The sequence below is a fragment of the Gasterosteus aculeatus genome, chromosome 4, assembly GCF_964276395.1.
Source record: "Gasterosteus aculeatus chromosome 4, fGasAcu3.hap1.1, whole genome shotgun sequence".
Taxonomy (NCBI): Eukaryota; Metazoa; Chordata; class Actinopteri; order Perciformes; family Gasterosteidae; genus Gasterosteus; species Gasterosteus aculeatus.
In genome coordinates this window covers 13,026,472-13,046,785 of record NC_135691.1, presented here as the reverse complement: position 1 = coordinate 13,046,785, position 20,314 = coordinate 13,026,472, and the positions used below count along the sequence as shown (strand labels likewise).

The window sequence follows — 20,314 nt, the reverse complement described above, 5'->3', positions numbered from 1 at the left end:
TCTTTAGCCTTAAAAGTGCCCCTAAACCCTAAAATACTGTCAAGACAGCATTGTTATGCTATAACATGTACAGCATAATTGTATTTAATTACCAAGGCCAGAGACAATTATAGACAATAAAACACAAACAGATGCAGAAAGGGAAATATATTGTCTTTTGTGGCCGTTTTATTGAATTGTTCAGGAGTTTTGATTCTGGGAATGTTGTGCAAGGCCTCACAGACGTCACAAAAAATTGAGCCAAGGCAAAACATTTAATTGGTTGCAAACATTTCACAATGAAGGATGGGCCAAAACGTCTCCACTTGATTAACGATTTGGCACACGTATCTTAACCAAACACCTTGGGAGTTATACAGCGTGATGCATGTTCTACAAGAATAACAATGAAAAAAAAGAAAGCCATTCAACTCAAAGGAATTTAAGTTACTTTAGTTTGCTATTCAGTTTCTCACTAATGTATTTCACTTGCCTATTGAATGTAACCCACGTGCATTGATGGAATAATGTCCAAAATAAACCAACGATATCAGATTTAACATATCACACTATAAAGGATATTTGTGTGCAACACACCTTCCTGGTGAATATGATGAGCACTGTCAATATAACAGTAACAAATAAAACAATCACGATCATTGTTCCAAAGTTAATTTCCTGTGCTTTTGTATGAAACAAACAATAACCTGAAGGGTTTCTCAGATACTCTCTCATTGCAATGCTTCTATCAATTGTAAAGCACACCGCGTCATTGGCATCAGGCAGTTTCATCTTCAGCCCATCTAGGATTAGAAGCCAGCTACTGTCACAACAGTTAAAATGATTTCCACTTATGTACATAATATTAAGGTGCACCGATAAATCAAGGATCAAAGATTTGTTTAAAGACTCAAAATGGTTATTTCTTATGTCTACTTCTGTCAGGGGGGAGCAGCTCAAACTGCTTGGTAGCAGATCGAGGCGGTTGCCAGATATGTTCAGCTGAGTCAACGCCGGCATGCAGGGTAAAGACAGATCAGAGCTGGTCATGTTCATTTCACTGATGATCAAGGACTGAAGAGTCTCTTGCACACCCTCTAATGCATCCCTTCCGACTACCATATGGGAATTTCCTGCAAGGTTCAAGGAAACCAAAGCGGTGTTTAGAAATGTGTTCGGTTGAAGCATTTTGATGTTGTTTTCCTTAAGATTGAGGTGTTTAAGAGTCCTTAGCTGGCCAATGACGACACAGGAGGTGTTGAGATTCATCTGCTGTGTTGATCGGTCAATGGAGGCGCAAGGTTGCACAGAATTGTCTTGTAGATTTAATGTTTCTATTTGCGTGAGCGCATTGAGAAAAAGTGGAGAAATGAATGCAAGTCCGTTACTCTGAAGGTTAAGGTACTTTAAGGATGGAAAGAAAAGCTGCCTGCTGATTCCTGATTCATCACCATGTCTTATATTCCAGGCAATGTTTTGCAAACAGTTGAAACTAAAATTCAGAGTTTCCAATGATGTAAGAAGGCTCAGAGTCTCAAGTGGGAAAGATCTGAAGTGGTTATAGCTGAGATCAATATAAATCAGTGGCATCAGCCTCCAGTTTGAGTGCAAGTTGTTTTTTCTAACAATTTTCTCGCTCATTATCTCACTATAAAGAGCATTGGCCTCTGATACCATTGCAACCTCTGAATTTAAAGCACCAACCAAATTATTCTGTAAATGCAGATACTTCAAACGGTTCATTTTTGGAACAATTGGGAAATAAAGGAGTTTGTTGTGACTCAGATCAAGTATTTCAAGCCTGTACAACTGGTCATCTTCACGTGTAACAAAGAACTCAACTGAATTTCGACTGAGGTTCAGATATTTAACTTGATGTAATTTAAAATCACAGATATGTGCGAGGTTATTTCTGGCCAAATTTAGCAGCTCTAATTGTCTCAAAGGTTCAAATGTCCCCTCTTCTATCACCGATATGTGATTGTCATCAATAGTAATGGCCCTCAAACCTTTACTCTCTTTGAACAAATTGGGTGAAAGTGTTGTCAAAGCATTACCGGTCATCTTAAGTTGATCAAGAGAAGGTTTGTTTCGAAGATACAGTTCCACTGCATCATCACCCAAGTCGTTCATGGATATGTCCAAACTCTTCAATCTGATGATGGATTGAAGGGCTTTGCCGTTATTGCCAATGTCCTTGCTCAGCAAATTTCTGGACAAATTCAACTCCTCAAGTTGAGCCAGGTTTTCAAAAGCGCCCTCAGAGATGAGGTCGAGCTGGTTGGAGCTCAGGTCCAGCTGTTGCAAGTTGGGCAAAGCAAGCGGGTGCAGCTGTCTGATGAAGTTATTGGACAGGTCAAGCCTCCTGAGCCTTACGTCCAAATCCAGAGGGACCGAATAGAGGTTCTGGTTGCTCCAAGAGTGCTCCTTGAAATGAGAGGAACAATAATCACAACCAATCAGAGAGGGAACCGTGGCAATCAAACACTTGCAATGTTATTGTACAAAAAATGTTGATTATAAATCGTGAGCATACCTTTGGCAGGTCATACGTCAGTCCAGTTATATAAAGGTCATTGCTGATTGACCAGAGTAGCAGGAGATGAGGGAACATATGTCTGACCATCCTCTCTCTTCTGTTGCTTCTGCTGCTGCTCAACTGTACTACTACTGTTGTCTGACCTCATAAACACACTGGCACACACACACATCCTCTTATAGTCATGCTTCATAAAAAAAGGGAGAGGGAATGCAGCTGTGGACACCAGATAGGCACAGCGTATTCTATATTTAGGCAGTAAAGGCCACAAAGGCTTGATCGTATATATATATATTCTTTCTATAGAGAAAAGCATCTAAATACTTTCGATAAAAAACTGTATTTAGACAATATGTTTTGCTGTTTAATGAGGCCATTTATACTGATTCATACTTTCAAAAGGATTTATGAATCCATATGACAATTTATTTGTACTCAGACTTATTATTCCATTTATAACAACTTAAATGTCTTCATGATACCTTTTAGTATCTACAGTGTTAAGCATTTGGTGTCCACCAGGAACCCCCTCCCGAGCGGGAGGATATAAATTTGTACCTTTGTTTGTTCCTGACATAGTCTTCGGTAAACGGAAACCATTCTAAAATAGACGAGAGGAACAAATAAACAGACGAAGTGGAGGCGGAGCAAGGTATAAAGAGACATGTTAAAATAGACCGATGAAAGGAGGTGGAAGCACATATAAATATAATGCAAGGGGATGGTTCGGGTGGGGTACCTGATATAAATATCCAACATAATGCTTAAAAGATAAAGGATTTTAAAAGTAATAGACAGGAAGTTTATTAAAATAACGTTTCCCTGCTGCTGTCAGTGCCTCTGCCCTGTATCTGTATCCCCTCACACGGCTCAGTTAACAGTTTCTCACATCCGGCAGCGACAAGCTGCGTGATTATCATCATCGTACTGTCTCGTTTCAGTTTAGCTGTATGACACCGAAAAACGTGGAGTCTGCGTCCATAGAAATGAGGGAATGGGGCCTGTACGGGATCACCAATTCAAGCTCATCATCCTGAAGCAGCTGCACAACACCTGCAGCAGAGGATAGATAGACAGAGGCATTAACAGAGAAGACACCAGATGGCTGACAAGTAAAAAGAAAAACAGTTTCATAGTGAGGCCAAGTCTAGAGCTCCTGGACACAGTCTCTGAAGCTGTTTGGAGGGATGGACACCATATGTACAAAAGGTATGCCCTCACGGTGTTTGGAAATTTAGTGGAGAGGTCGCTTAAATTAAAGGAATTGTGAAACATTTAGGCAGTTTTTTGCCCAGCGCTCAATGAGAAGATTGATACCACACTTACGCCCTAATAGCAAACTTGAAGCTACAGCCAGCAGCTAACTAGCGTAGCTTAGCACCTCTAGAGCATACAAAGTTAGCACATAGTATGTCACGTACAGAAAAAACTAAGTTTAAGTGTGAAAAAAACCTCAGGGTGATGATAACACTGAAGATAATCACTGCTTTTGGACAAAAGCTAGTCCAGCAAGGCGCATAATCAGCCGTCCAACAATGGCTCAATTTTACATTCAGGTTTCTGTGTAAGCAAATACGCTACGTAGGGGTCCCTTGGGGAGTTTAGAGCCAAAATTAGCTGTGCTTTATGCTAAGCTAAGCTTACCACCTGCTGTTTGTAGCTGTATATTCACCATCTAGACATGAGAGAGGGATCAATGATCTCACCTAACTATTGGAAAGAAAGCAAATGGGCGTATACTTTTTGAAATTGTTAAGACTATATCTTTTAGGCCGCAGTGCCGGGCAGCAGCATCGCCTCACTGACCTGCAGTGTAACACGTATTGGCTGGAGTTTTATCTGGCATCTCCTGCAGGCAGCACAAGAGTTCTGTTGGTGTCCTCTCCGTTCTAGTGGAGCTCAAACTTTGAATGATGTGACCCATGACTTTACTTGGGCTTTTGAACAACACCTGTGAATGAAGCAGAACATTAGTTGACCAGTTGGAACAAAATCATTTTTCGACATGCTTTAGTAAGAGTGACCCCATACTTGTCCAAACACCAAGTAATATCCATCTTCTTGGACAACAATTCTGTTTTCCTTTTGTGAAATTGCATTTCCTTGCTGCGCAGAAACAGTCCAAGGGATTACGGTTATATTTCCTATGGGAGAAAGCATGACATACTTCATTCAAGTGCATTGCGACAGCCAAAGACTTGCATTCAGTTTTACCTTTTATGTCTGGCTGTTTGTTAGTGTTAGCTGTTAACTGCAGGAATGATGTTGGAGCTGGCAGGAGGAGGAAATAAACATAATACTTTAATTCAATTAACTTAGTATATAGTGTTTATGGTCTCACTACAAGATTAGATCGTAACTAATGGACACATTTTTAGTTCACCTCTGCAGCTGCCCTGTTGCCGTTTCACTCTCCTGGAAGAAACCTTCAGAGAACTCAGACTGTTTGGGAAAGTACTTGGCTTTATGTCCTTAGAGAAAACAGAGCATTAGGACAAAATGTGTTATTGCAGCGCTATCTGAACACTCACTAATGGCATAAATCTCAGTAGTACAATGTCCAAGATGACTACATCCTCCATAATCAGTGACATACCTCCCTTCTTTCAGACATCTTGGCCATTTTCCCATTGACTCCCTCAGAACGTGGCTGATTGAATTGTAAAATTAGGTCCCCTTGGAGTTTGCGCAAATCATTTTCTAAAACACTGGCTCTGTGCACCAGGAAAACACTAAGACAAAACATAAATGCTGCTAGTGACAATATGGCGCTGTAAAGCATCGTGAGAAGGAAGACGCAGACTGCATGTCCTGAAGTTACTCAAATGGGTGAGGTCACACTCTGGTTAACCCCCGGAAACCTAAATGTAAAGTTTCAAAATGAGGAACCATCTTCTCCCTGCCTCTCAAGATGGAACTAATTTAGATACTACAAAGATTACAGCCAAATTTGAAGTGTGTTGTAAAACTTGCAAAGTAAAAGCAACATTTTAATGGAGCCAAAGGCCACAGAGAACATCACTTGTCAAAACCCGTGCCAGCAGTGTCCAAAATAGGAGACACGTTTAGCCCTTTAAATCAATACCATAGCTACACAAACACAAGACAGACAAATGCATTTAGACAGAAAATTAAACATTTTAATCCATCAATCAACTCCATTTACAAAAGTATATCCCTTTTTATATACAATATGTACAGAGACGTATAAACAACTATCATTTTTCCACATGGATTCATTCATACGGTGACCAAACAATAGCACTGTAACAAAACATATCTCTGATATTCTGCAGGGATGCTGTAGTGCAAATATGTGCAAAATATATAGTGCTGTTGGTCTGTGAATACCTTTACCTCCAGTTGTAATGTTTCTTTTCTCAGCCTTGCATAGATACCTTTATACTTGCTTTGAACTTTTTTTTTAATAACCCAGTGGCATATGGTGCTAATAAGCACATGTTAAACCACTTACTTATACCTGTTGATATAATTCAATGAATTAAAATGACCATAACTCATGGACTATAAAAAACTGCAAATAGAGCATTTGGAATAGCTGGTGTTTTTTGGCGATACGAGATTATCATTCAGCAGCACTTGACAATATGTAAATATTAAGTATATGTCAGCGCAGTGTCCTTTCTGGTTATAAAGAGAGATGTCGTCTGTGTTGACACCAGATGGTGACTAGAAATAGAACCCTTTTTTTTGTTTTTTAGGCTCATCACGGCTGATCTCTTTGCACAGAGTCAACGTGAGGGCAAAGTGGGGCGGACTATACACTTCTTCTTAATGCAGACCTGTGAAGGTGACAAAAGTCCCCAAGTGGGGGGGGGGGGGGCTTCCTCAATGTCAATTACTGGGAGGATTTAAGTTTCCTCTGAACAGAGTGTGGGAAGGAGGGGTGGGGGGCATTTCACGTAGAGGCCCGGTGGTTGTGTAGTTATCAGTTTTGTCCAGCAGATGGAGCCTCTCCAAGCCTGACGCTTCCCAGGAAGGTGGTGTGGTTGGTCATGCTGATGAGCGTGTCCTCATACACTATGCGTATGGAGATCCTCTGGCCGGCACGGAGCAGGCTGACCCCGGCCGTGTAGCACGTGTTGAACTTGCGCTGGCCCGTCTCGATGCTGCAGGTGCACCGGAGGAACGGGTTGGAATCCACCATCACCTCGTAGCTGGCAATGTCGGTGAAGTTGAGGTAGTACACCTGGCGAGGACAAACAATTCACAGCCGACTAAGAGGGGTAGTCAAAAGAGATCCACACACGATATTAAAGAGATTATTTAAAAACTGGAACAGCTGGAATTTCGGAGTAGCGAACACGGGTTTGAGTTATAGACGTCCACCTAGGGAGAGTGAAAATATTCTCATAATAAAAGTCAAACATTGATGGGTAGATCAATGGAATAGGTTTTTACGCTTAGCTACAGATATGCTGCCAGGTCTTTTCACTCCGAACTGTAAATCATAAGAGTTACGTCAAGGACCGTACTCACTTCTACCTGACTATAGATGAAGTAGACACCGTCCAGCAGCACCTCTAGCTCTCCAGAGCGGGAGTGCATTTTAAACACCCGGTGATGGATGGACACCATCTTCCAGTTCCTGAGGATGCCTTCAGAAAGATCTAAGCATGCAACAACAAACAAACAAGAGGCGCACAGTCAACATAAAACAGCTCTCAGCAGGGTTTAACTACAACCAGAGCTCAGCACTGGCGGAATATATAAACCTTCTCATGATTCTCACACACACACACACAAATGATGCAGGATGACTTCAACCTGCTAACATTCGAGGGTTCAGCTCTGGCCCAGTCTGACACGTCTGATTTAAAATACAAGCCTACTGAACTAATCGTGTAATAGCTAGAAGATTACTTTCGCTTAACCAAAATCATACACAACCCTATTAAAGTAAATATGGTTAGCGACATCCCAAAACACAACAAGTTATACATTTGTTGTGGTGTAAGTCCGTGTGTAGCGGTTGCAGGCCCGGTTCTGTGACAAAGGGTGTTGACACGTTAATGACTTTGCGTCAAAGACAGCGCCGCAACTACAAGAGACCGAGCGGACGGAAGCCCCACCTTCTCTCACTTGGATGGTCGTCTCCTGACCCTGCAAATGAACCACTGCAGGCTGAAAGAAAATAAAGAAAGAAGATCCCTGGTGAGCAACACATGATACACATTTAAACAAAGGAGCCGCTGTTTTATCAGCGCTTGTGTCTGTGGTAAGACTTTACTTCAATAGCTGACATGCTCTACCTGGAATTCTTTTGTTTTTGTCTTATCGGGAACCCCTGAAACAATAAGGTAGAGAGACATGATCAATTTCTGGCCTTCAACACTGTTGGGGAAACAAAGGAGACGATGATGATGACTAAAACAAAACAAACAGTGAAATAGTTTGAAAGAACGATCACTGCTCTCCCACACCATGTTTGACAGCTTGCATCGGACGCTCTCCCAGTGAAGGGAGTGAGTTCATCGATTTCGACAACCCGAGCCTCCTTCTAGTGTGGGAACGCGTCGACATTTGGGAAAATACTGTAATCTAAGAACAAATCTCTGAACTCGTGGGTGTTCTCCGGTCCTCCGGCTATCTCGCCACGAGATCACGCCGTTTTTCTATAAGTTTTAATACCTGCTGGACCTGGAGTGCCCGGAGGTCCCTGTGGCCCGGGGGGCCCGGGGGGTCCTGCAGGCCCCACGGCGTTGCTTCCCGGAATACCCGGGATTCCAGGGATGCCCGGTGGCCCCTGTGGGCCGGGGGGACCCGGAGGACCCGGGGGGCCCGGCACAGGCCGCTTTTTCCCTGTGAAGAGCGAAAGCAAAGCGGTTGGCAAACTAAAATGATCGATTAGATCTTTTGACTGTCAATTTTATTTATACCAATCGGAAAATATTTTAAGAAATGATCTAAAGGCAGGAACAATGTGGCTGACGGACAGAGTGAAATATGGAAACGCTTTTTGTCAACGTGGTTGTTGTATTTTTGGACGACCTCTCCGAGCTAGCCAGAAAAAAGTCAGAAATATTTCTTACCTTTTTTCTTTTCTTTCCTTCTTTCCCTTCCAGTCAATTCTGTGAGAAACAAAAAAAAACGTGTGATTAAGCTTGAAACGTTCTCCTGTACAATTTTCATCTCAAATAACATCTCAGGTATCCTAAACGGGCCAAAATAACAGATTCAAATGTTCGGCATTGAACACTGGAGGTATGTCAGTCTGTGGTATCTTCTAGTGTAGTAATTTGTAAGTGCGGTTTCACCTCCTCTGTATGAACAAGTGCCTTAAGCATTCACAGGCAGTGGAACTGGAGAAGATCATTAGAGAGATACTTTATCCTGCCAAAATCCTTTTCTTTGAATTAAGCCCAGATGGTGAATGCAGATGAAAGTGTGTGCACGTGTGTGTGTGTGTGTACACGTCCCGCCTTTACAGCCATGTGTGTTTGCGTGTGTTCATGAATGGATGTTGATGGGGCATCTATGTCAGTGCTCGAGAGACGAAATGCACTTGGTGTGTATCTGTGTGTGTGTCCGTCCGTCCGTCCGTCCGTCCGTGTTTACGCTCTGTGCGCAGCTGAAGAATCCTTTTCAAAAGGGCCGTCTCGCTGCTCTTGTGTTTACCATGTCATTACAACTACAAAGGCCATTTAACCTTAAAACCTCACAGTTTGAGTCCCCCTCAAACATATGGCCAGTGTTTCTCCTCTGGCTAAATGACTGGATGCATCCGCATAGATTTCTCTTAACGAGCAGCCCTATCTGGGATCTGGTGCCCGTTAGGAGTGCCCAGAGTGCACACATACGCACACATGTGCAAAAGCAGGGGCACGCACACACACACGCACACACACGCCGAGATTACAAAAGCTTTTGTCTGTGCACTGAGAGCAGAGGAGAGACCTGGGAATGATTAGTGTTTAGAGGCTCGGGACTTTACTGATTTATGTAGAAAGTCTCAAAGGTGAGTTTTTTCTTCTAATTTAAACACAATCACTAAAATCCCCCTCCTCCCCCCCATCACCCGCCCCCCCCCCGCCCAAGTATTCAGTGTCACGCCACAGACATTGGAATGCCTTGTGATCATGCTGCACTTGTTCCACTCAGACATGAAACTTCAAAAGGCTTTGCTTTTTTTTATTTTTCATTATTGCATAGCTCACATTCTAAACAAAAATCTACAAAAGCTAATTCAGACACATTGGCCATGTGGTTTTCCGCATAGCCATTGATTACGATAAATCAATTCGGTGGAATTAATGAAAGCCATCGGAGCCTCGGATGATAGGCTTGTTCAGGAACGGCCCACCTGGTTCCTTAAAACGAATGGACGTACTATGAAGTCATCATATTTTCTTGATTAAGAGCACGCTTGGATTTTGAAGTCCAAGTTTTGCGTCTTCGACGGCCACAGAAGATATTTTGGGGAGCGACATTATTTTGAGACGGGGGAAATCAACGCAGGCTTTGCTTTTGTTTGAAAAATTAGCTGAACCCTCCTGAAATCAGTCCCAATAATCAGTCCCATGCCCATTTTTGACACAACGATAAAAAAGCAAATTCCACAAAAAGTGAGACGCCACCAAAAACCTGTTTTGAAACCACCGACAGTTATTTAAACCGTAACAAATCCCCCCCCAAACAAACAAGACAAACAGAAAAACATATCCAGCAAATAGACTGATGCAGGTGCACCAGAAAGCAAGGATTTGGGTTTCTTTCTTGCCATGAAAGCAAATGAATTGGAAGTTTGAGGGTGACCAACAGAGCGGCGTGAGGTGTATCCTGTATCAAGGCGCGAGGACAAGACAGTATCGGTCGATTCTGATGAATCCAAACAAACGTACCTGTTTCTGGCTGCTTGCCGGGACTTCTTTTCGCCCGCTGAGTTATGCCCCGGTTATCCTGTGTGGCATGCAACTCGCCATTTCTGTGTAGTAACTTCTCCTGGCAAAAAACAAACAAACAAAGAAAAAGGAAAATACTCAGCGTGGAAAAGTCTTGTGGCAGGAAATTCAAGAGGGCTATTTGCTTTATGCACCTAGACGCTCCTCAGAACATGAATACCACTGTGTAGTAATTCAGATGAAGCAAACAAAATGAATGAGTGATACAAGTATTTGAGAGGCGAAACCCAAGGCGCAAGTGGTCTTTTCTATTCTCGGGCTATAATGTTTGCACAGACCCATTTGAAAAGATGTGAGACACTGTCAGCCATCAGTCATTGTGTGTCCCAATCGGGGCTGTAACACAAGTCATTTCTGTCTGTGCGTCTCGTCACCTCGACACGATATATATATATATGTATGTATATTCACCTCGTTATACAAAAAGGAGGATGAATTGCGGTCAACGTGAGCGCGATGCCTATTCATGTGGCACCTGGTCACGGCCCTATTAAGAGGTGAGTGAATAAGTAAAAGTAAAAGAAAAAGGATGTGATGCGGCTGGTCTGAGTGGTGGGGTGTTCCCAAGAAAAACAAACAGCGCTTATTATCGGTATCATTTATTCTTACTGGGAATAAATCAGACGGCCCTACTGACAGACAGTTTGACCTCTCTTTTTTTTTTTTCCACGGGGGCAGGAGATGACATATTCCACGTTTCCAGCTGTGACGCTCAAATAAACATAGTTATGTTTACTCCAACCCCCCCTCCCGATGGCAAGCAATCTCCTTCTTCGCCAGAGCGGCGTGAACTCCCAGTGCCTCTTCGTGTGGTTTTCTGAGTCCCTCAGAAGACCAGAAGAAGACAGACGGGGTTTTGAGTTTCTTCCGTACCTCGTCTCAGATGTGGGATTGCCCTCCCCGTCCTCCGCCCAAACTCCCTCATGTTGACGGATGCGCCGCATCATGTCAAACACCCCCAGCTGGCCGTGGGTCAAAAGTCGTTAAAAGTCTACATTGCTGACCAGCTGCCGACCGCGTCTGACCTCACACGCGGGAGGGAATTCCAGCCCGATGGAGGAGGATGTGTTGGAGTTGCTCATCGACACACACACGGACGTCCAGATGTTCTCATGAGCAGCGCCGTTCGCCGTTCATTTGGCGCACAGGTGTCTCCACATCTCCTCTGCAGCTGTTGGCGTATAGGGGGCTCGTACCTCTCAAAAGGACTCTTGTGTGTATGTTCAGGCATATGGCATCGCACTTTCGTCTGTTCTGACAGCCAAACACGATTCAACAGCCAGTTTCTGGCCCGGGATTAAGCACGAGCAGAACGACAAAAAAACCAACCAACAACCAAACAAGCAATCTGGCCAGGCTACCACCACAACTGCTGCTGCGTCCGCCGTTACACATGAAGGCTGAGCTGATCTTTAAAAGAAAGTTATTCATTTTATTATGAGGAGTGGCCCTCGCTTCATTTCACTTCATTACAACATTCACGGCCTCCATACCTTCAAAGGCACGCAGGGTTACAGTAAATCAGGATGACAACGTGTTGGTATGTACGCCAAGTGCCAACTATTGAGTAAACCATTCTTCTTCTGCACAAGGGGAAAATGCTATTAATTAGAGGGCTTTCAAATCTTCAAAGTGTGGGAGGGGGAGAGGAGAGGAGAGGAGGGGAGGGGAGGCGGGGGGGGGGTTGCGTGCAGACGACGCGATTCCCCGTTGCTCCGTGAGGATATGACTAAAATTCAGTCACCCCGGGGATGTGTAATTTAGTGATCACAAGACTTCTTAGTGCCCTATTAGCACTTATTATTACAACACCCGGTATCTCTACACAATTCCACACTCACACCACAGACATTGATACATTTTCATGCAGTTTTTGAAACTAAAAAAAAAAAAAAAAAGTGTTGTTTCGTTTCTTTTCTTTACCCAAACTGTTTCCAGAACCTTCTGGTTACAGAAAGGCCTCTTAAAAGAAAAGTCTTCAATGACTAAAGTGCGGTTGAGAAAGTGAAGTCAGGGTTGAGGAGGTGAAACTCGGAGCCGGTGGCTGTGGGCGCCAGATGCTGCAGACTGGGTGCCCCACCGCCGCTGTGCAAGCTTTGCAAACTTTTAAAAAGCTATGCGAACCGATGAGTAAGACAACTCGTTTTCCCCTTCAAATTAACAAAAAAAAAAAAAAAAAAAAAAAAGGAGTGTTCCTTCCTCGGCCAATATCAAGACACGGTTCTCTGGAAGGCCAAGTGTTCCAAACCAACTTGGGAGATTTTATAACAGTGTCCATAGATTGTGATCTAAAAAAAGAAAAAAGAAAAATGGAGAACAACCTAAGGGAAATGTTGCCTGTCAGCAGCCAATCAAACCTCAGATTGTTGCAACACTGCTGGCAGAATGCCGCCAACGCTTAGAGAATTTATTATTCTGCTAGAGGTTTGTGACTCTCGACTCTGAACTTTACTGGGCGTCTGCTCTATCCGTCCACCAGGACGATTCAGCCTTAAGTGGGAACGTTTTGAGACCTCCTACCTCTGATGTTTCAAACCTCCTCTGCCTTGTGATTTTATGACAAATCCTGCAACGGAGGCTCGCTCCATCCGTACGCATGACACTGCTGTTTTAACTAATCCTGCACAGGTCACAATCTGGAGTAGATGTGGGTGACAGCCCACCCCGGCGCCCCCAGAGCTTGAATGCTGCTGAGGACTTTGTGTCCCATCAAACCGACTTTTTTGTTTTTTAATAGCCGTTAACTAGAGTCCAGATGTTTTAGCATCTGTTCTCTGTGAGACTTTAAAGGAATACATCAGAGGAGAAAATCATTTCATATAATGGTTATTAGAAAAAATGTCGGCCTGAAATACAAAACGCTATCAGAGCTGACACCATTAGAGATTCCACGGGTTGACTTTTATGACGTGTCACTCACTTACGTCAGGTGACGGAGGGTCAGGCTGACTGCGAGCAACACTTATTCAGTAATGCCCCACCTTACACCCATGCTTTAGACCTGAGAGCTAGACACACCTCCCGAGAGGGGCTTTTTACATTTTCTTTTTTTTTTTCTACTGTTGGCAACTTCGCAGGTCTGCAGGACAACTGGGGTTTACTGTCTTGCTCAAGGGCATACCAACTGGAACTGTGTTTGTCTTGTCCCGGATCATACGCGGCCAGATGATCTGGCCTCATTTAGAAGCTACACCCGTTTGATTTGCATTTCTACATCAAACTTCATCTGCTTTTTTTTTTGCTTACCTTCGTGTGAAAAAAAGTGTTACTGCTAGGAAATTCTCTAAGGGTTTAGAAACCTCTCTCATAGACCTGGCTCAAATTGTGTTATATTGTTACAAAGAGAGTATGACAGCACACACTGCCTTCGTTTACTTATTTGCCTCGGATTACTCCACAACCACAACATCTGTTGACATTAGTGGCGTTATGGCACTCAGGTAGATCCTCATCTATGATCCCGGCATTCACATCAGTTGTGGATTGATAACATTTCGATCCAAAATTGTCTAATATAAGCACAATACAATATCAAAAGGATACACATACACATAAACTATTATGATAAAATAAAACAACTTTCCCAAATGCAAAGAGACACAATATGTCTTGTTACAGGGCACTGAAAAAAAAATATTTTTAAAACACTCACATCTTTTCTTCCAGAAAAAGAAACTACTTTACCCTCAATGCTACAATCTCAACTGAGCAAAAGTTGTTTACATCCTGATTGACCCGCAAAGCCACGAGAACAAAATAAGACGGTTGACGTTCGACACTGACCAGACCGGTTGAAAGCTGAAAAACACACACTCAATTTGCTGTTCAAGGCTATTGTTCTCACTCAACCACAAAGTGAGTAAGTCCATCCGATCCGAGGTCGCCCATCGATACTATATAACGTATACAATGACTAAGCGCATAATGCCGTCTGTGTTTCTGTCTACGTGGTGTGTCTTTTACACTTGTCTGTATACCTGCACATCGCATCAAATCACACTGAAGTTGCTTTGATGGAAACTTGCGTGAAAAATGTAATAAACAATTTCAAACTCCACAAAAGACATTCTTCAAAGGAAAAGCCCGAGAAACTAACAAGTGCGGCTGCTGCGTCCAAATGCCACATGCTCCTGTTTCTCCAACTATGTAAACTGTGGGATGTGTAATCAGGGTTGTTTAATGCAGACATCTGGCGAGGACAGCATCACAGCGCTGTTAAATATTTACAGCTGGGCCACAGTCTTTCGCCTCATGAAGCGTCACCATCTGGCTTGAATACCGGGCCCATTTTCACTCGGCCTCAACTGGGGAAACCAAACTAAAACATGCCTGGCGAAAGGACACATTGACGGCTAAACGAATGGGCTGAGCATCCCGCCGAGGGGACGAGGTTGCAGAGCAAACACCGGTAACCAGCAATCTGTAATCTTCCCCCCACGGAGAAACAAACGCCCCTGCCCTCCGAGCTGACGCATGTGCACAACTAAGCGTCCGGTCCAATGCCCCACGCAGAGGATCAGTTTCTCTGCAAGAAAACAGAAAAAGGTTACACAACCGGTGACATGGGAGCTAATTGAGCAAGCAATGCAAAGTTGAGACCCATGCTTGGTCCCTTTGTACTGATGAAATTAGGCACTGTGTGGTGGTCGGGGATGGAGAGAGGGGAGTGGGGAGGAGGGGGGGGGGGGGTAGTCGTGTTCTGTTGCCAAAGCCACAGACAACACAACGAACATTGAATCAGCCCCCGCCAGAAAAAGAAAAACACATGTGGGACGCGGCTGGCTCGGATCCAACTACCAGACCCGGCTCCATCTAAGTCCTGATGAATTTACATCGGCCCCTGGGGCTTTGCACCTGCTGGGGATCCAGTTCGTTTTTTCCGTCCACCTGCTGCAGCACAGCGACTGACCAGTGTGTGTGAATCCAACTGGGCACTGCCGCCTATAAGCTCTGAGCATCAACCTCTGCCTGTTGGGGGGGGATCTCTGGAAACAAGATCAAGTGCGTTACATGTGGTGTGTTTTTTTGAGCAGTTTCTTGTTTAATAGGAGGCACAATTTGCCCCATGTATATATATATATATATATATATATATATATATATATATATATATAAATAAATAAAGCGCTGATTAAAAATAGCCTATTAGTCTGGAAAATGAGCTGGCTTAACTTTTTTTTTGACAGGCTACTGTAAAATAAGAAACATGCCACAACAGAGCACAGGTACACAACCTGACACCGTGATCCGGGAACCGGGAGGACCGCACGGAGGTGAATGAACAGGACCAGCCCCCGTGCGAGAAATGAAAACAATGTCGTATTAAATGACTTGATGTGTGTTTCATTTAATTGAATATAAATGAAATTATAAAAGTTATTTTAATTTTTTTTTTTTACCTCATGACCCTCTCCGCCGCGGCCGACGCCGGAGTCCGGTCGCGGTTGCCCGGGCGCGAGCACCGCCGCCGGGTCGGCCGGGTCGATGCCCGCAAATGTCAACATTGTATCCCGCTTCTGGTGGATAATTTCCCTTTTGACCTCGGACCGCAGGTCCAAGTAGCAGACGAGCGTGACAGCGTGCAGAGACAGCGACAGCAGGAATAATCCCAGGAAGACCACGCTGCCGCTCCGGCTCCTGCACTTCTTGTTGCACGTGCAGGGGAGCATCACTTTGTCCGAGAAGTCCTCCGCGGGTGAACCGTCGCGTGTCATCGTCGGTCGGAGCGCGAGTCAGATGCTCTCTACCTCGGCATCTCATTCACGTGAGGACGCATAAGGTGCAGCTGTAAGCGGGTCGAGCGCGAACTTCTGCGAGACTTTGCGTGTAGTAGTAGTAACGACAAAGACCCGCCCACCTCCCGTGTGATTGGTCGGCGACAAAATAAAGGACCCAGACGAAAAACCGGGCCAGAGGTTGGAAGCTTGAAACACGCCAGGTGCAGTAGTCGAGTGACACCTGCCGGACAAAACGGGCAACTGCAGCACCTGTGAGATGAGGTGACGGCGTGAGAATCTTCCCCTCTGCCCCCTGCATCTGTTTGGGTTGTGTGATTTTTACTTCACCACGTCTAATTTCGTGAGTGATCCTCTCCAGTGACTTATTTTGAATGGGAACGGGTTGTCAACTGATGTAGTGTACATTGTTTACTCGTGTTTTAGGCTCCGGACGTGCTATTTACCATGGGTTGTTTGTTTGGTGCTTTGCTTTGTGATGTGGGTGGCACACACAGTTGTGGTCCCGTGTCAAGGATCCATTCAGAACCCCGGTAAATATTGCCAAGCATCATCAAAGAGATGATCTTGAACAGAATACACATGGTTTATTACATTTCTTTGCATTTAAACCCAAACAGGCTGAACGGTAAGATAAGCGTGCCTGGATGAGCTCAGTGCAACAACACCGTCTGATCCTCTAAACACAGGTCGCTCAGTTTGACACGAATGTTACCAAAAAGCCAGCTGAGGACATCACTTTTTAGCAGATTGAATGTGGCATTTCCAGAATCCAAAGTCAAAATGAATTTAGTTCATTTCCCATGTAGACACTTTGATCTGCGAGGCCTGCAACCAGAGGCGGCCTGTGGATCCGTCCGCCCTTGAGCTTGTGGTGATGAAACCAGTGCACGGAGCGCGGCTGAAACTTGGGGGGCTTGATGGATCACCAACTTAGATTTGTTTTCAGGCAAGTGCCACCGAACATCTGTCTTTATTTCTTCGGGACACAACCTGACATTTGAGTGCACTTGACCTACGGAGAGGTACACTTTGTCATGATGTGAGCTCACGCTGTCCCGCTGACTAATCGCTGGTGTTCACCTGACATTGCGGGAGGAAATAAGGGAGAAAACCGGGGATGAGAATATCAGCGTTTCATCACCATAAACTCTTGCCGGCGTGACGTTGATTACTGCAAGAAGGTGAGAATGTATTGCTAAATTTCTAGGGATTTGCTCTAGCACTGCATCAAAGCCTATTTCAACTCCACGCAATATGTTTCATTCCTGCAACTCATCTGCAGGATAAAAAAGTGATTCTAGTCAGCTGCCACTGAAGGGCAGCATCGCCAAGCCGTAAATCAAAAACACTGCATGCCGTGTCCTGACAGTCCCAAACTAGAACAGCATCATATTGATTAAACAAATGCCATGTAAAGAACATCATTGTTTCATATTCTGCATGCATCTGATCGCTCCATGGTTTGTTGGTATAGTAGACATGCTTTTGTCTCTTGTCTCTCCCCCAAGAAGTCATTTCTCAATTGTTGGACGATAAAATAGTAAAATCGTAGAGAGAGAAAGACATTCAAAGTAACCCTCATCGGGCCTGTGACTGAGGGCTCAGCCTAAGCACGTTTGCCACGCTTTTCTTTCAAGAAGCGGGCACAATGACTTAGAGAAGCAGATCATTCAGGACCGGAATAGTTAGGCACATGCATCTCCTATGATTTATAAGCCATTTTTGAAAACGTTTCAGGCTAGTACATGTAGGAGCTTTTTTTTTTTGTGGAAAAAGGAGGTTACTGGCCTCGTTTGAGACGAAGGTCACACGTCTCATTCCCCTCGGTATCTGCCGCCTTCTTTCCCAACAAACACAACCCGCCACAATTAAAACCAGTTTTGTTGTTGGGATTGTTTTTCTGGAGTCAAAAAAAGAAAAAAAAGGCAGCAATAATTCCTATAACATCCTGCGGGCTTCAATGCAGCGTTCCTAAATGGTGTGCCTATCTATCCTCTCTGAGCTTATAACAAGATTTAGAGGCTTTCCCTGGCAGATGATAGAGTTGTGCAGGAGGAATAGGCGCTTTGGTATTTTACCACGGGGAGCTGAGTGGTGGACTGAGGCTCGTGACTCCCACAAGCTGTTGGAAGATGACGGCTGTAAATTTCTCCAGCCACCCATATCCATTAATCAGTTAAATGTTCAAATTCAATCATAAGACATCAAATCTCAGCCAGAGCGGTTGCAATTAACAGAATAATAGCGTCCCATATTGCAGTACATCGTTTCAGACGTCTCCACCCCTTGCATTACCGCGCTGTCCCTGCGGCGGTCTAACCTGGGCTAATTGATGTGCTTCGGCGTTTGATTTCCCACCTATAAATCTCCTGTGAATTGGACAATGTGTCCCATTCCCCCAGACAATGATGAATTCTCTCTCTCGCTCCGGGTGTCTATCCCAAGAAGCGTTCTTATCGGGATCTGAGAGGCCTTTCCCTGAGTTTTGTTTATGCCGTGCTGCTCGCCGTTGCTGACCATTTTGTGGAACTCTGCATGGAAACGCTTTTCTTTTTCCTCACAGGATCGAAACAGGTTAGGGAGGCTTTTTGGGCCGCTTTGTGCGTTTTCTCAAGGCGACACTGCACAGCGGGATTAGAAAACAATAACCGTTTGCACTTATTCATTGACCGTTTTTGTTTCAGTTATATGTTTCGGGGTGCGTTTTGTCTCTGTTAAACAGGAACGGGTAGGAATTAAAGGCCAATTCGACACATTTGTAATAAAGGTTGTAGACCCGTTAAATACATGTATCTGGGGTAAAATGTGTATCTTTTGCTAAAAAAAGTGCAGTTAAAGTATTTATAAACCGATAAAATGGAAATAGCCCTACTAAAAAGCGGCCTGCTGCTGGCTGACAAAGATGAGAAAACAGTGCCGCCTCCGGCCTTAAAACCCAAATATCACGCTGAAAGTTGTTAAAGTGCCCTGCAGGATTGAGGTCAACAGCAGCGTCTAGTTATCCTTTCACAAATGCACACAGTCATGTGTGTTAACATCTGAACTTTCTTTGAGTGCTTGGAGTTTGAAAGCTCCTGTCCCTAAATCCCTAAGTTTTCACCGTCTCAGGCAATTTATTAAACAGTGATGTTTTGCTGTTCAGGCTGTAAAATCTTGCCTTGCCTCCAGCTCGGCAGAACTCCTCTGTGAGCAACCGTGTCTTTTTCACTGCAGCCCCATCAGCAGAGACACGGCTCTGTAATTGTATTTATTAATGAAAATCTGGGGACCTGAGAGACATAAAGAAAACTCACATAAAAACAGACTGAAGAGCCGAGGAAACCCCCGGAGGAGGAACGCAGAGACCCAATGCATCGACTACCTGATGGATCACAAAAAAAGTAACACACCACTGATTAAGATTTATTTGAGTGTATTATTTATGCTTTGCTAATATAGTTAATAATAATACTATCATATTATAATATTTTTTCCCCCAAAAAATACATTATTTTAACCAGCATTACACTAATAAGTGTGTAGGGTTATCATTACTTTCTTTTTCGGGTGTGCCGCCCCCAAGTTACCATAAATGAATCCATTACATCTGCTTCTAATTGTTCAATCCCCAAATAACAAAATATGCTGTTAGCTAATATAAAAGAACTGATTGTATCCACCTTAAAAATGAATCATCATATTAGCCAAGTAAAGCGCTGACTAGCTAACTCGCTAACGGCTTCATTGCCAAAAAGGCAGATTCCATAAAACATTCTACTGAGGGAATTTTCCTGGTTCTATTGTGTTTGAATATAAACAGGGACAAGCGTGTCAATGGAGAGCATTCATAAGATATGAATAAGAATTCTTTGAGCCATGCTCATTTCTCATGCTCTCGCAGTCAGCTCCATCATCTGAGGAACAATTCAATTTTGGATTTGTATTCACCGAATTGCTGGGTAACCCAGCGCGGGCACGGTGCTGAATGAAGCTATTGACTCATAGACACTTGAATGCCTCGACGTGCTACTGTATCGAGCTAATTCCACCGCCGATACTTGTTCATAAGATTCTTTATGTGTGCTAGGATGACGGTTTCAGGGCCTCCCCGTTCACCGCGAGTGTTTTTTTCTTTCTGTGCTGCTTGTTCCTTGCGG

At 44.0% G+C, this 20,314-nt stretch overlaps 3 protein-coding genes across 6 annotated transcripts; all 3 read right to left on the bottom strand.

Moving 5' to 3' along the window:
- Positions 1–132: 132 nt before the first annotated feature.
- On the bottom strand, positions 133–2,736 carry LOC120817974 (transforming growth factor beta activator LRRC33). Its single transcript, XM_040174681.2, has 2 exons — positions 2,516–2,736; positions 133–2,406 (listed from the first exon to the last, which is right to left on the bottom strand). Exons 1-2 carry the CDS (start codon positions 2,603–2,605, stop codon positions 544–546), a joined length of 1,953 nt encoding a protein of 650 aa, XP_040030615.2. The 5' UTR covers positions 2,606–2,736; the 3' UTR covers positions 133–543.
- LOC120817977 (tumor necrosis factor ligand superfamily member 13B) lies at positions 2,602–5,350 on the bottom strand. 3 transcript variants are annotated; one of them, XR_013467607.1, is made up of 8 exons: positions 5,115–5,350; positions 4,902–4,989; positions 4,733–4,789; positions 4,550–4,662; positions 4,325–4,469; positions 3,447–3,571; positions 3,077–3,119; positions 2,602–2,673 (listed from the first exon to the last, which is right to left on the bottom strand). XR_013467607.1 is itself a non-coding variant. In XM_078102295.1 (7 exons), exons 1-6 carry the CDS (start codon positions 5,298–5,300, stop codon positions 3,456–3,458), a joined length of 705 nt encoding a protein of 234 aa, XP_077958421.1. In that variant the 5' UTR covers positions 5,301–5,350; the 3' UTR covers positions 2,923–3,119; positions 3,447–3,455. The 3 variants fall into 3 exon arrangements, 2 of the variants coding, with proteins under 2 accessions (XP_077958421.1, XP_040030619.2); XM_078102295.1 differs by lacking the exon at positions 2,602–2,673 and having other exon boundaries at positions 2,923–3,119; XM_040174685.2 differs by lacking the exons at positions 2,602–2,673; positions 3,077–3,119 and having other exon boundaries at positions 3,298–3,571; positions 5,115–5,349.
- Positions 5,351–5,636: 286 nt separating this feature from the next.
- On the bottom strand, positions 5,637–16,290 carry eda (ectodysplasin A). Of its 2 annotated transcripts, none has more exons than XM_040174684.2 (8): positions 15,840–16,290; positions 10,381–10,480; positions 8,572–8,610; positions 8,171–8,341; positions 7,792–7,826; positions 7,612–7,663; positions 7,025–7,149; positions 5,637–6,728 (listed from the first exon to the last, which is right to left on the bottom strand). In XM_040174684.2, the coding sequence occupies exons 1-8, from the start codon at positions 16,152–16,154 to the stop codon at positions 6,468–6,470; spliced, it is 1,098 nt and encodes a 365-aa protein (XP_040030618.2). In that variant the 5' UTR covers positions 16,155–16,290; the 3' UTR covers positions 5,637–6,467. The 2 variants fall into 2 exon arrangements, with proteins under 2 accessions (XP_040030618.2, XP_040030617.2); XM_040174683.2 differs by having other exon boundaries at positions 7,019–7,149; positions 15,840–16,273.
- Positions 16,291–20,314: the final 4,024 nt, after the last annotated feature.

Coding starts and splice junctions, on each gene's coding strand:
- LOC120817974 (XM_040174681.2), bottom strand. CDS start 2,605: ATGGTCAGACATATGTTCCCTCATCTCCTGCTACTCTGGTCAATCAGC. Junction 2,407..2,515: donor TGACGTATGACCTGCCAAAG/GTATGCTCACGA, acceptor TCTCATTTCAAG/GAGCACTCTTGGAGCAACCA.
- LOC120817977 (XM_078102295.1), bottom strand. CDS start 5,300: ATGCTTTACAGCGCCATATTGTCACTAGCAGCATTTATGTTTTGTCTT. Junction 4,663..4,732: donor CAAACAGCCAGACATAAAAG/GTAAAACTGAAT, acceptor TTTCTCCCATAG/GAAATATAACCGTAATCCCT. Junction 4,470..4,549: donor ATTACTTGGTGTTTGGACAA/GTATGGGGTCAC, acceptor CTTCATTCACAG/GTGTTGTTCAAAAGCCCAAG.
- eda (XM_040174683.2), bottom strand. CDS start 16,154: ATGACACGCGACGGTTCACCCGCGGAGGACTTCTCGGACAAAGTGATG. Junction 7,664..7,791: donor CAAAAACAAAAGAATTCCAG/GTAGAGCATGTC, acceptor ATTTTCTTTCAG/CCTGCAGTGGTTCATTTGCA. Junction 6,729..7,018: donor TCATCTATAGTCAGGTAGAA/GTGAGTACGGTC, acceptor TGTCCTCGCCAG/GTGTACTACCTCAACTTCAC.